The sequence below is a fragment of the Dreissena polymorpha genome, chromosome 15, assembly GCF_020536995.1.
Source record: "Dreissena polymorpha isolate Duluth1 chromosome 15, UMN_Dpol_1.0, whole genome shotgun sequence".
Taxonomy (NCBI): Eukaryota; Metazoa; Mollusca; class Bivalvia; order Myida; family Dreissenidae; genus Dreissena; species Dreissena polymorpha.
This window is the reverse complement of record NC_068369.1, coordinates 3,973,500-3,987,806: the sequence shown is the minus strand read 5'-3', so window position 1 is coordinate 3,987,806 and position 14,307 is coordinate 3,973,500. Positions and strand designations below refer to the sequence as shown.

General features: G+C 37.1%; 1 protein-coding gene across 37 annotated transcripts in view; it reads right to left on the bottom strand.

The window, feature by feature from the left end:
• Positions 1-14,307, bottom strand: part of LOC127860029 (uncharacterized) — a 326,167-nt gene that overhangs the window by 35,389 nt on the left and 276,471 nt on the right. For 35 of the 37 annotated variants that reach the window (XR_008039573.1, XR_008039574.1, XM_052397751.1 and 32 more), the window contains 2 exons: positions 8,144-8,402; positions 2,890-3,475 (listed from right to left, as the gene is read on the bottom strand). Coding sequence is in view for 35 of the 37 variants with exons in the window: in XM_052397751.1 (XP_052253711.1) it covers positions 2,890-3,475; positions 8,144-8,402 (845 nt within the window). In the remaining 2 variants the exon portion in view is untranslated. Of the gene's footprint in view, positions 1-2,889; positions 3,476-3,556; positions 3,625-8,143; positions 8,403-14,307 lie in introns of those variants that run through there. The other 2 variants (XM_052397777.1, XM_052397778.1) reach the window with 2 other exon arrangements.

The following is a 14,307-nucleotide window of genomic DNA, read 5'->3' as shown; positions in this document are numbered from 1 at the left end:
CAACAAGCATGTTGGAATTGTCATAAAGCAAATTAGAATAAGCATCAGTCATAATGTAAATATTCACCACGAATGATGTAACTTTTACCTAAATATCCTTCCATAGACATGTGTTGTTACTAAAATAGACATAGAGATTTCTGCATTGGGAGTGACCTAATCAAACTGTGCTTTAGCAGTATTACGGAATACCGTTAGTGCCATCGTGGTTACACATTAAAATCCAGAGGGCGAGAACGCGAGAACGCGATAGTACGATGGCGACAATGTGACAATACGATGATGACAGGGTGACATTACGATGGCGACAATGCGATAGTACGATGGCGACAATGCGAGAACGCGATAATACGATGACGACAATCAGACAGTGCGATGACGACAGTGCGACAATACGATGGCGACAGTGAGATAGTACGATGGCGACAATACTACAGTTCGATAGTGCGATAATACGATGACGACAGTGCGAAAATACGATGACGACAGTGCGACAATACGATGGCGATAGCCGACAGTGCGATAGTACGATGGTGCCAATGCGATTACGCGATAGTATGATGGCGGCAATTCGAAAATGCGATGGCGACAGTGCGACAATACGATGGCGACAATGCGATAGAACGATGGCGACATTGCGATGATACCACGGCGACAGTACGATATGACTATCGCATTGTCGCCCCCGTACTATCGCACTGCCGCCATTGTATTGTCGCACTGTCGCATTGTCGTCATCGTACTTTCGCGTTCTCGCATTCTCGCCCTCTGGATTTTAATGAGTAACCACGGTGGCCCTAACGGTATTTTGTACAGTAAAGTGCGTAAAATCTGGTTTGGAATAACAATTTATATGCCGAAAACAGAATGAGATGTTGAAAACCCGACTTTGTTTTATAAGTAGTAGTCTAAATATACAATGAGTTTTCCGAGCATTAAATAAACATATTAAAATAAAATTCATGTTCGTATCGGTTGAAGTTCTTGTTAATAGTAGAAGCAAAGAACACAATAAAACGCTGATTGGGCTTACTAATTTGAGGCAAAAACAAACACATGGCGCTATTATATATAACATATAACGCGCATCCGCAAAGTTCGAGCGCCCGTCTCGGTGCCGTCGTTTCCGGTGAAAGTTTCGCACAGGAGCTACCGAGTTTGGATATGAGACCACGAATCATGGCTTGACTTTATATATCAGTCAGCGTAGAACCTGACCAGACTGCGCGGTTTGACAAGCTAGGATGGACCAACTTTGGCCGCATATGACATAAGACCCATTTTCGCATGACGCGGGTCATCTGACCTTTATAATGTGTTTATAGCTTTGAATGGAATTTGCGCATAGTTTTTGGCATGGACTTATTGTTATGTTAATGTGTTGCACGCTTTCAAAAGCAGAGGGCATATATAAGATCAATTATACTACGGAGTTCATTTTCTGTTGCAAAATGAAATGCAATAAAGATTGTTACTCAGCGGTGTGTACAGTATGACAGCGTTGTCTGTCTGCGATGCATTTATACTGGTTCTAAGCTGGCATACTCACCAATTGGACTCAACCATCTGCTCGAACAAGAAATGATAAGTTCTACTAGCATAAACCTTTAATTGTAACTCATTTTAAAAATATTCATGTTATTTATATTATTCAATTTATTATTCAAAATTATAATTATTATTTCCTTTATTGTTGTTTTTCGCATTAAGAAACTTATTCGGCTTACGAAACTGAAAAATCCCATTGGAAAAAAAATCCCATGGAAGAAAAATTTTTTTTTTAAATTAAAACACGACTAAACGCATTAAAATATCGTATTTGTTCATCATTTCATAAAATATGATGTTTCTGAAAGTTTCATGAATAAATCTCTCAAAATAAGAAAAAAATCCCATGGGATTTTTTTCTCCCATTTTAAAATGGGATTTTTTTGTTACTATATATTTTTATATATAATTGGCATAAAACCAATATACAGTCCTTAAATAACGTTAAAATACTTGCAAACGCAAATAAAGCACGTTTTTTAAAATGTTCAAAATCCCATGGGATTTTTCTCCCATTTGCAAATTATGGGAGAAAAAAAATCCCATGGGAGAAAAAATCCCATGGGAAAATCGAAAATCCCATGGGAAAATGCAAAAATCCCATGGGAACCCCAACTTTGCTTATAAATTTCATAGTGAAGAAAACGCGTTTTTTGAGTGAAAATAACCAATTATTAATCTACGATAAGACTTTTATCGCATACTATGTCTCAAAGTAGCAAATCTTTAAGAAAAAGGGTACTTAAGTTTGCGAAATTTCGGTTTCGCAAAGTTTTTCTGGTGGCCGTTTATTGCAAAACTTTAATCAAGGTTAAAGTTTTGGACTAACAGAATTAATGAATCACTATGACCTGGACCTATGACCTAATGATCTGAAAATCAAAAGGAGTCATTTGCCAGTCATTATCAATGTACCTATGAAGTTTCATGATCCTAGGCGTAAGCATTCTTGAGCTATCATCCGGAAACCATTTAACTATTTCGAGTCATAGTGACCTTGACCTTTGACCAAGTGACCTGAAAATAAATAGGGGTCATCTTCCAGTCATGATCAATGTACCTATGAACTTTCATGACCCAAGGCCTAAGCATTCTTGAGTTATCATCCGAAAACCATTTTACTATTTCGAGTCACTGTGACCTTGACCTTTGACCTAGTGACCTGCAAATCAACAGGGGTTATCTGTCAGTCATGATCAATGTACCTATGAAGTTTCATGATCCTAGGCCTAAGCGTTCTTGAGTTATCATCCGGAAACCATCTGGTGGATGGACGGACCGACATGAGCAAAACCATATACCCCCTCTTCTTCTAAGGGGGGCATAATAAATTGACCATACATTTTGTCTTGATCAGATGCCACTTCCGATGAAAACGAAAAAGTGTCCTTATGTTGCTTAGCACTCTGCGTCCTGCCCTTGTGTTGACACACTGAAGAATCTCTACTGGGGAAGCTCGAAGGAAGTGCACCAAAACTGACTGATGACTCTGCATCCTCAGTGCCCGAACCTTTATTCTCTGACATACTAAAGGACCCAGCATCATCCACATTCTTCTCCATGATAGTAGTTTCTGTTGCCAATGGCAAGTATAATGTGCCGACGTTTTTCACAAATTTAGTCACGCTTAGATTTGGGTCAAGGCAAAATTTAAGTCCCTTTAACTCGCAAAATTTGTCATGAAATAGCCTTAGGTTACTGTGATTATGACTTTGTTTTACAGCTGTCAATACGCTAGCAGGATTGTGCATGGTACTGTGGTTGAAAATCCTCGTTATATTCACAACACATGAATCAGTCATGGCATGAATGTCCGCAGAGCCAAAACTGGGTTTAATTGCAGATTTACGGGACTTGGGTTTTACTTTTATGAACAGCAGAATAATGATCAAGTTTACTGGAAACATAATCAGGCTGCTTTCTATACCTGAAATATACATCAAAGACAAATTGCTTGGCAAAAATCTTTACAATATAAAGAAGTGTCAAGTCGAATCTTACCATTGTCATGCTGAAATGGGTCTTATGAAATATGCCGTATGCGTAGCCACTCGCTCAGTCTGGTCATGATGTGCCCTGACCCATATAAAGTAACGCAAGGTTGTGTGATCTCATCATAAGACATGAACGCTTGGTTAGGTGCTACGCCGACCATGTATGTCATAAGACATATTTTCATATAACGCTGGTTATCGCTACACAAATGTATCAAAGAAACCTACCACCTACAACACATGTTTGTAAACAGAAAAATGCGCCAGACATTTAAAAAGGAAAGCTTACACCAAAAGAATCTTAATATATTCAAGAGTAGTAAAATATATCATAGGTCATGAACATGCTGAAATTGATTTAAGTCTAAATTTCTTCCTATATCTTCTGAATAGAAAAACTATGTATCGGATATGATAAACATGAAACTATTTATTTTTTTATTATGTTTTCTAAAGATGCATTATTTATATCTAGCACAAAATACATCCAGAACCCGAACACTGATTTCAATTCATTATTTTTCTCCATAAATATGATGAAGTTGCGGCCTGCAAATGTCCTCTAAAGCAACTATTTTAGCATTGAACTTTATGTCTGACATGGACCTTTAAGACAGGAATTATGGTTTATTGCGTGAAACTATGTCTTCATATTTGAATATTTTTTCGAAAAATATCAAACAACATCTTTTCTAGGAAAGGAATATGCTAGAATCGCGACACAATTTGACTTTAGCACTACATTTGTTACCTTGAACAAATGATGTTTGTTTTGTGCGGAACATATCGAATTAATATTAGGATTATTCGTACTATTTTGTAATGAAGGCACATCACAAACTATATATACCCTTAAAATACCAAGGACTAAGAGCCTCGACAATCAGTGCTGCATATATACTTTTGATCACCTCAAACAGAACGAAAATGGTCTAGTAGAGATGAAGATTCGTGCGTTTAACTAAACAACACAATAAAAACAAAGGTTAGTTGCAAAGCGCAAAAGCCTCATCCACTTTAATACGACATATGATATGCATGTATTTCCATAATATTGAAGGTATCCCAGTGGTTCTTGTGCCGGACATCGCCACACAAAATGCATGGGTAAAAGTTGAAAATGTCTGAAAACCGGAAATGGTGGAGGGCATGGAGTGCGAATCCCCCCGAAGCGCCAGAAATTTAACAAACCCGTTTTAAGTAAGGTTAAAGCACTTCTCATGCTACTTCAAAAGACCATCTCCTTATTTACTCCATTATATTAATGAGAATTTATTAATTAAAAAATAATGGCATCACAGAAGCTATATGAAAACTAATTTTGGACCAAATCAGCAGAGTTGTACCACACATGTCAATCCCTCTTGTCATTACATCACAGTCTACTCAATAGGTCAGTAGACGTGCTAAGAATGTTTTCAAAACGCCAAAACCTAAATCCATTTTTGTCCGGATGTTTTCTTTAATCGCTATGCAGTACATTAGCTGTTCAAATAATGACTCAAGTAAAAGACCGTAACGATAAAGATAAGATATGGCGTGTTGTTTTTTTTAAACTTAATTTAGAAAAAATACGGATTGCAAATTATTCTCGGTATGATTTTGTTAAAAAGAGCAAAAGTTGTATCAACAAATCAATACACGCATGCTTTCCATGCGTAAGGCGTGACGTGGTACATTGCTGCATACATTTCGCGAGACAAAGGGTAAACATACTTTACAAGAGGATGGTTTATTTGAAGCTAGATTTTGTAAAAATTGCATTAGCATTAAATACTGGAACACGTTTACGGATTACAAATAGGTTTCCGATTTAACTATAGATGGCAGACGTGTCTCCAATTCTGGCAGTGTGGTATCGATGGAGACTTCCCACAATTTACAAACCGCAGATCTGGTTCATTAGAATACATTGCGGGCGGTTTTTAAAGAGTTTCATGAACTGGCGTCTGTTATCTTTAGGGTGTATACCCTCTAAAATTTTCTCAACGAATTTACGTGATTTGGAAAAATGGCCTCGATGGCGACCCAAAAACTAGAATTCCGGTTTAACCTTGATTTTTTTTAAATATTCTGCTCAGCTTTTTAAAGTTTCCTGCAAAGTTAAATCATGCATAATGCAGATTTTGATAATAAAGACGGCATAAAAGTCTGACCACATTTTTGTGTGTGCGTGATGCGTCATATCCACTATATGAACATGAATACCAAGTAAATTTAAAATGCATACATGAATTGCCAAATCAAAGTAAGGTCAAGAACTAAGTTTAATTTTGACAAAAATGTGCTCTAACAATAATAATCAAATGAATGTCACTATGTTTTTCTTAATGTAAGTCTCAATTATTTTTGTCCTTGTACTATAACTGTGAACGGTTATCCTGGCCTTTACTATTGCTTGTATGTGTGCCACAAAACTCACAAGAATTGTAATTCTGCGAAATAAATGTAAATACATATAAAGTTCAATAGAATGTTTTTCAATCCGTGCCCATGAATAGTGACATTGACATAGGTACCCTAAGTCCTGAAAGGCGAAAATCTGCCAAGACTTTTCAGCAACGGTATCGCAAAATAAATCAATGCTAAACAAAAAATAAATCCTCGGATAAATGTTAAAGGCTGGTTCAGTATATTTCCATGAACTTGCCCTTGAACCTGGAGACTGGTGGACACTCCATTCTTTTCACCCTTACTATTCAACTATTTGCACTATTAAAAGAATGTCATTTTTTTAAGCCGCCTTCGGAGCTAGGTGCTATGTGTGGCACACTTCTTCCATCTCACAATTGTTCCTGCGTGCGACGATGTGTTTCATGTGTATTAAGTTCGCCAAGTTATATATAAAAAACCCAACCCATACTGGATAAAGAAATCCTACGGGATTACCACTACAGACAATGTTCTGCATATTTCACTTCTTTCTTTAATATGACCATTGGCCTTGAATTGAGATCTAATATTATAGCGCGAAATTCCGTCAAGGGTTATCAATTCTGCCAAGTTATTTGAAAATCCATCTATGATGGACAAAAAAACAACTCGCCTGACTGTTATGGACTGACTAACTTAACCTTTTGAGACATATAACCCTTATCTCTTCTGATCTAAAAATTGAAGCTATACCAGGCTTCCTGAAAAGGCCGGACCGCCGGTCTTGTCCGGCAAAATTATTTACGGTCCGGCGAAATTTCTAATATCGCCAGTCCGTGTGACAGGCAAAAAAAAATTGTGACTTAATACCGAAAAGTCTTATACTTAACAAAAGTGAATTTCGAGCCTTTTTGTCATTAAGAACACTAACGCGTCACTAGTTTATAAGAGTGCTCCCCCTTTGTTTTTTTAAATGTCAATTTTATTGGTCCGACATATTACCACCTATCAAATTACAAATGTTGTAACACAAACTACACATGAAACAATGTTGTTGCTAAAGTTTCAATGGCGCAGATCTGTGCCTGACTCAATCTAAAGAAGTATTCCGCGGTCGGAGAAATATGCCCCCAAACGTGACATTGACCATGACCTTTGACCTCAAAATCAATAGGGTTCTTTTCCAGCATGATCAGTGTACCTATCGTCGCTGTCGTTCTCAAACCTCGTAGCTACAAAATGCCAACTTTTCAAGAGAGAGAAATAACCGTCTCATTTTTTATAACGATGTTTTAGAAATTGAGATTCTGTAAAAATACCAAACAAATGAAGCTGCAAAATACTGTATAAGCCGTAGACGCGTAAGTCATACTGATAAGTCATACTGACAGTCAGACATGGTAGCTACGATATTTTGTCACCACAGTTTTGTCATTTTTATGAGGTACGACAATTCGTTCTGATAGGAAACCTCGAAGTTTCAAATAAAAAAAATATAAAAACGTTTTTGTCAAATTTGTCCAAACGAAACGACGTACCTATAGGTGAAATGGCGTCGCTACGACTTTTCGCCGGGAAAAAAGCCAACAATCATTTTACAACATTTCGTCACGTGTTTTTTTTTCAAGGGCTCTGATTGGCGTAGAGCTACGAGATATAGCACAAAACACGCGTCAGACTTAATATATTTGGAAAAGACGAATAAAATATTTTGAAAATTTTAGAGCTACGAGGTTTGAGAACGACAGCGACGCTATGACGTTTCATGACCATAGGCTTAAGCGTTCTTGAGTAATCATCCGGAAACCATTTGGTGGACGGACCGACAGACGGACAGACCGACCGACATGTGCAAAACAATATACCCCCTCTTCTTCGAAGGGGAGCATACTTATAAGATCTAACTATAAGAGGTTATTGCCATACTCAATCTGAAGGAGGTGGTCCAATTATGATAAGCGTGAGATAAATCCTGTAGGTGTTGCACATTATCGATCTGAGCCAAGCTGAATTTGAAGTAGGTCTACCTATCACGATCTTTGCCAGACTATATCGGAATGAGGTATACCTATATTGATATGAGCCGGAATAGATCTGAAGAAGGAGGAACTATGACGATCTATGCCAGACTTTGAAGACGTATATTATTAAATAATCTGTTCCAGGCTAAATCTGAAATAAATGTACATATAAGAATATGAGAACAATTTAATCTTATGAAGATGTACCTATAACGATCTGTGAGAAACTCAATCTGAAGGCTCCATCCTGGACCTGCTGGGCAGGGTCGTCAGTGGGGACTCCATAGAAGATGAGGTTAGTGAGCATGGTGGTGAGCAGGAGAGATAGAGCGCATGTAAGACGCTGCACGCGCGTGAACGTGCTCATTGGGGCTTTGGTAAAGATGCTGAGCCACAGGTGCCCATCACGAATGCCCCTGCTCGATTGGATCATAAAGTTGTACTTAGTCTTCAGCCTAGTCTCTTCCTGTTGAGAAAAAGCACTTTGTAATTGAAATTTGTTTGTTCACATTTAATGCATTGAAGCAAAATAATGTCGGTCATCGATGTAGCTTTGCTGGGCAAGATTAGCTAATCTACGCAGTAAACCAGTACTCAGTGCACATACTCTGATTATTAAAACCATATGGTCCTTAGGATGTGACAAGTTGACTTCAGGGGTATGGTCTGAATAAACATCGTACAGGTCAACTTTATAATATTAAATGCCAAATATCCCAGCATAATAAGGAGAGTGTTTTATATATACATATAAAAAAACACAGGCACATGATTTGAATAAGCTTTGTTGAGAAAGTACACTTTATAGTGTTTCAAACAAAACACACATAAAGGACATTGTGGTTGCAGATAAATATTGTTAAAGTCAATTTGCATTTTAATTTAATAAGTATTTATGGTCTAACATGTGGCCGCTGAGAAAGGAGTATGCATCGATCACTATGACTTCATATACTTCAAACGCATTTTGTACACAAGATTTTTCACAGTTTTCACTGGACACTCATAAGGGTAAAAAGTTACTCCCAAGAAAGGGAATTGTGACCTCAGGGAATTATTTTCACATGATTTGTAGAAAACTACTTTACGATGTTACATACCAATACTAAATATGTGGACCTTTCGGTTTAAGAGGAAAAACAAGATGTGTTTGAGAAACACAATGTCCCCCTATATGATGTTTGACCTTGAAGGATGACCTTGACCTTGTGAAGGATGACCTTGACATTTCACCACTCAAAATGTGCAGCTCCATGAGATACACATGCATGCCAAATATCAAGTTGCTATCTTCAATATTGCAAAAGTATTCATAAAATAAGCGATTTGGGCCACATATATTTGACCTCTGACCTTGAAGGATGACCTTGACCTTTCACCACTCAAAATGTGCAGCTCCATGAGATGCACATGCATGCCAAATATCAAGTTACTATCTTCATTATTGCAAAAGTATTCATAAAAGCAGCGATTTTGGCCACATATATTTGACCTCTGACCTTGATGGATGACCTTGACCTTTCACCACTCAAAATATGCAGCTTCATGAGATACACATGCATGCCAAATATGAAGTTGCTATCTTCAATATAGCAACAGTTATTGCAAAATGTTAAAGTTGGCGCAAACAGACCAACGTACAGACCAACGTACAGGGCAAAAACAATATGTCCCCCACTTCTATGTTGGGATAACTGTGTGTGTGTGTGTTCGCGTGTGTGCGTGCGTGTGTGTGTGTTATTTCAGATATATTCAAAGTGACATTTCTAGCATTGCACTATTAATTATTACCAAAGTTGTCATTGGCGAACAAATGCAGGAAAATACTTTTTCAAAAATAGCAGTTTGTTCTTCACTATGGAAGCTTTCTACTGTCGATTTGTACAAACAATAAATGTCCAGCCATGGGCAAAATAGTTTACAGATTCTAGACAATCTTAATAACATTTGAACAAAAATGTTTTATTACCAGGTATTAAACTTCAAATTAGTAAACATTTCCATTCATCAACATGTTTATGCAAATCGAATGCTTCCCATGCAATCAAGCTGAATTCCATTGGAGGGTTATTTTCAAAATAACTACTAACTTATATTGAATCAGGGCCCTCAATCTGTCAAATCTACGGCCGAAATTCGGCCGCATTCCCCCCCTGAAAAGTATACTTTTTTCCCCTTTTGGGGGGGGGGGAAAATTCCCCCTAAAAAAAAAAATATAACTTTTTTTTTATTAGATAGATGTTTCATGATTATTATATCTCAATTCTATTTTAATTTAATCTTGTCAAACATACTAAATTATGAAATAAGCAATGAATATAGTGCAAACATGTACAAATGTAATATTTAGAGAGTAAGTTAAAAATCCCCCAAAAAGGGAAACGCCGCGAAAATTCCCCCTGCTATGGGTAGCGACCCGCTTCCCCTAATGGATTGAGGGCCCTGTATTGTGTTATACCATTGCAGGGACCATGGCCCAAGAAGATGGCGATACAGTCACAGAGGGTATTAGAATCATATCAGCAATACAAAAGTACATATTCTGAATGGTGGTGTTTAATGGACAGTGTTTTTTTTTTATACAAAACAATATTTAACCAAACAAATATTATATGATGTGGATATTGGTTTGGTTGACTTGTTTTCAAACTGAAACATACCTCTACACTCGTTTGTCTTTGCATACTTTGTTCTTAAGAAAGATTCATACAAATTCACACATGTTATAAGACGAATAATTGTTTTCGTCAAATGATGTATAAGATGGACACAATTATAATGTCAAGAAGAAATAACAAAGAGAACTAGAGCTTTGTCACAGACGTGATGAATATCCCAACATGCCGCATTGACACAGAATATTGTGCATGTTGTCTTCACAAAAAACAGCTGACATCATGCTCAATGTTTAAAAGCACTAAGTGACCTCGTGACCTAGTTTTTGACCTGCCTTGACCCATTTTCGAACTTGGCCTCGATAAAACTTCTGACCAAGCTTGGTGAAGCTCGGATGAAAACTACTTGAAATTAGAGAGCGGACACCATACTCTATGTTTAAAACGCACACAGTGACCCCGTGACCTAGTTTTTGACCCATGACCCATATTCCAAATTTATCTAGATACAACATCTGACCGACCGACAGACCAAGAAACCGACCGACAGACAAGCTCACTCCTATATACCCCCCTAAACTTCGTTTGTGGGGGTATAACTATAGTATATCAGACATTAACATTGTTACTTTATAAAACTATTAATCATGATTTTCGTCGTTGGTTTTATTATTGTATCAATTGTAAGCTGTAACATTGCCAATTATTGTTGACATTTATTCAAAATGTGCGAATAATATTTCCCCTAAATGTGTCATGAATAATAATGCTTAGTTGTATTCAGTAAAATATTACATGACTTTGTGAGGTTGGGATAAATTGTTAAAAGGTATTATACCCCCTTTACCATTGGTAATGGGGCTAAATAGGACTTACTTTGTCGGTCTGTCTGTCGGTCTGTCCCGAAATCTTGTCCGGGCAATAACTATGTCGTTCATTGTGAGATTTTAAAATAATTTGGCTCATTTGTTCAACATCATTGGACGGTTTTGTCGCGCGAAAGAATTACGTCGATATCTCCAAGGTCAATGCCACACTTGGAGTTCAAAGGTTAAAAATGGCCATAGATGTATTGTCTGGGCCATAACTATGTCGTTAATTGTGAGATTTTAAAATCATTTGGCACATTTTTTCAACATCATTGGACGGCGGGCATGTTTTTCAAGCCACGGAAACAATTATTAAACTCATCCAAGATTTTAATCGGCAAGAATGTAAGAATCCTCATTAGACTTCACTTACCTGGGCAACTTATGTTCTCAACCTTATAAAATATTTAAAACAACTTAAGTGTGGCTCATTAAAGAAACATACTTAAAATTTTACATCAATTTGTTTCAAGCGGTGCAAGAGCAGAAGTTGTTTCAAAACAAGAGGGCCATGATGGCCCTGAATCGCTCACCTGACTCATTAAGATCAGATGAAAACTATGACCTCTATTGTCTACACAATGTTTTTCTATGATTTGACCTAGTGACCTAGTTCCTGACTCTAGATGACCAAAATACAATCCCAATCCAGATTTCATCAAGATAAACATTCTGACCACAGTTCATAAATATTGGATGAAAACTGTGACCTCTATTGTCAACACAAGGTTTTTCTATTTATTTGACCTAGATTTTTACCCCAGATGACCCAAATACAATCCCACCCAGATTTCATCAAGAATTTTGACCAAATTTCAAAAGCGATTTGGGCCACATATATTTGACCTCTGATCTTGAAGGATGACCTTGACCTTTCACCACTCAAAATGTGCAGCTCCATGAGATGCACATGCATGCCAAATATCAAGTTGCTATCTTCATTATTGCAAAAGTATTCATAAAAGCAGCGATTTGGGCCACATATATTTGACCTCTGACCTTGATGGATGACCTTGACCTTTCACCACTCAAAATATGCAGCTTTATGAGATACACATGCATGCCAAATATGAAGTTGCTATCTTCAATATAGCAACAGTTATTGCAAAATGTTAAAGTTGGCGCAAACAGACCAACGTACACACCAACGTACAGGGCAAAAACAATATGTCCCCCACTACTATAGTGGGGGACATACAAATCTCAGAACAAAATCTTGCATAAATTAAGTTATCAACGTATGGCTTTTGCAGAACTATGTTTACATTTTTTTATAATACAACACGTCACTGAATTGCATAATTGCCATGTGTATATTAACATTCATGTTGGGATAACTGTGTGTGTGTGTGTTCGCGTGTGTGCGTGAGTGTGTGTGTGTTATTTCAGATATATTCAAGGTGACATTTCTAGCATTGCACTATTAATTATTACCAAAGTTGTCATTGGCGAACAAATGCAGGAAAATACTTTTTCAAAAATAGCAGTTTGTTCTTCACTATGGAAGCTTTCTACTGTCGATTTGTACAAACAATAAATGTCCAGCCATGGGCAAAATAGTTTACAGATTCTAGACAATCTTAATAACATTTGAACAAAAATGTTATATTACCAGGTATTAAACTTCAAATTAGTAAACATTTCCATTCATCAACATGTTTATGCAAATCGAATGCTTCCCATGCAATCAAGCTGAATTCCATTGGAGGGTTATTTTCAAAATAACTACTAACTTATATTGAATCAGGGCCCTCAATCTGTCAAATCCACGGCCGAAATTCGGCTGCATTCCCCCCCTGAAAAGTATACTTTTTTCCCCTTTTGGGGGGAAAAATTCCCCCTAAAAAAAAAAAAATAACTTTTTTTTTATAGATAGATTTTTCATGATTATTATATCTCAATTCTATTTTAATTTAATCTTGTCAAACATACTAAATTATGAAATAAGCAATGAATATAGTGCAAACATGTACAAATGTAATAATTAGAGAGTAAGTTAAAAATCCCCCAAAAAGGGAAACGCCGCGAAAATTCCCCCTGCTATGGGTAGCGACCCGCTTCCCCTAAAATGGATTGAGGGCCCTGTATTGTGTTATACCATTGCAGGGACCATGGCCCAAGAAGATGGCGATACAGTCACAGAGGGTATAAGAATCATATCAGCAATACAAAAGTACATATTCTGAATGGTGGTGTTTAATGGACAGTGTTTTTTTTTATACAAAACAATATTTAACCAAACAAATATTATATGATGTGGATATTGGTTTGGTTGACTTGTTTTCAAACTGAAACATACCTCTACACTCGTTTGTCTTTGCATACTTTGTTCTTAAGAAAGATTCATACAAATTCACACATGTTATAAGACGAATAATTGTTTTCGTCAAATGATGTATAAGATGGACACAATTATAATGTCAAGAAGAAATAACAAAGAGAACTAGAGCTTGGTCACAGACGTGAAGAATATCCCAACATGCCGCATTGACACAGAATATTGTGCATGTTGTCTTCACAAAAAACAGCTGACATAATGCTCAATGTTTAAAAGCACTAAGTGACCTCGTGACCTAGTTTTTGACCTGCCTTGACCCATTTTCGAACCTGGCCTCGATAAAACTTCTGACCAAGCTTGGTGAAGCTCTGATGAAAACTACTTGAAATTAGAGAGCGGACACCATACTCTATGTTTAAAACGCACACAGTGACCCCATGACCTAGTTTTTGACCCATGACCCATATTCGAATTTGATCTAGATACAACATCTGACCGACCGACAGACCAAGAAACCGACCGACAGACAAGCTCACTCCTATATACCCCCCTAAACTTCGTTTGTGGGGGTATAACTATAGTATATCAGACATTAACATTGTTACTTTA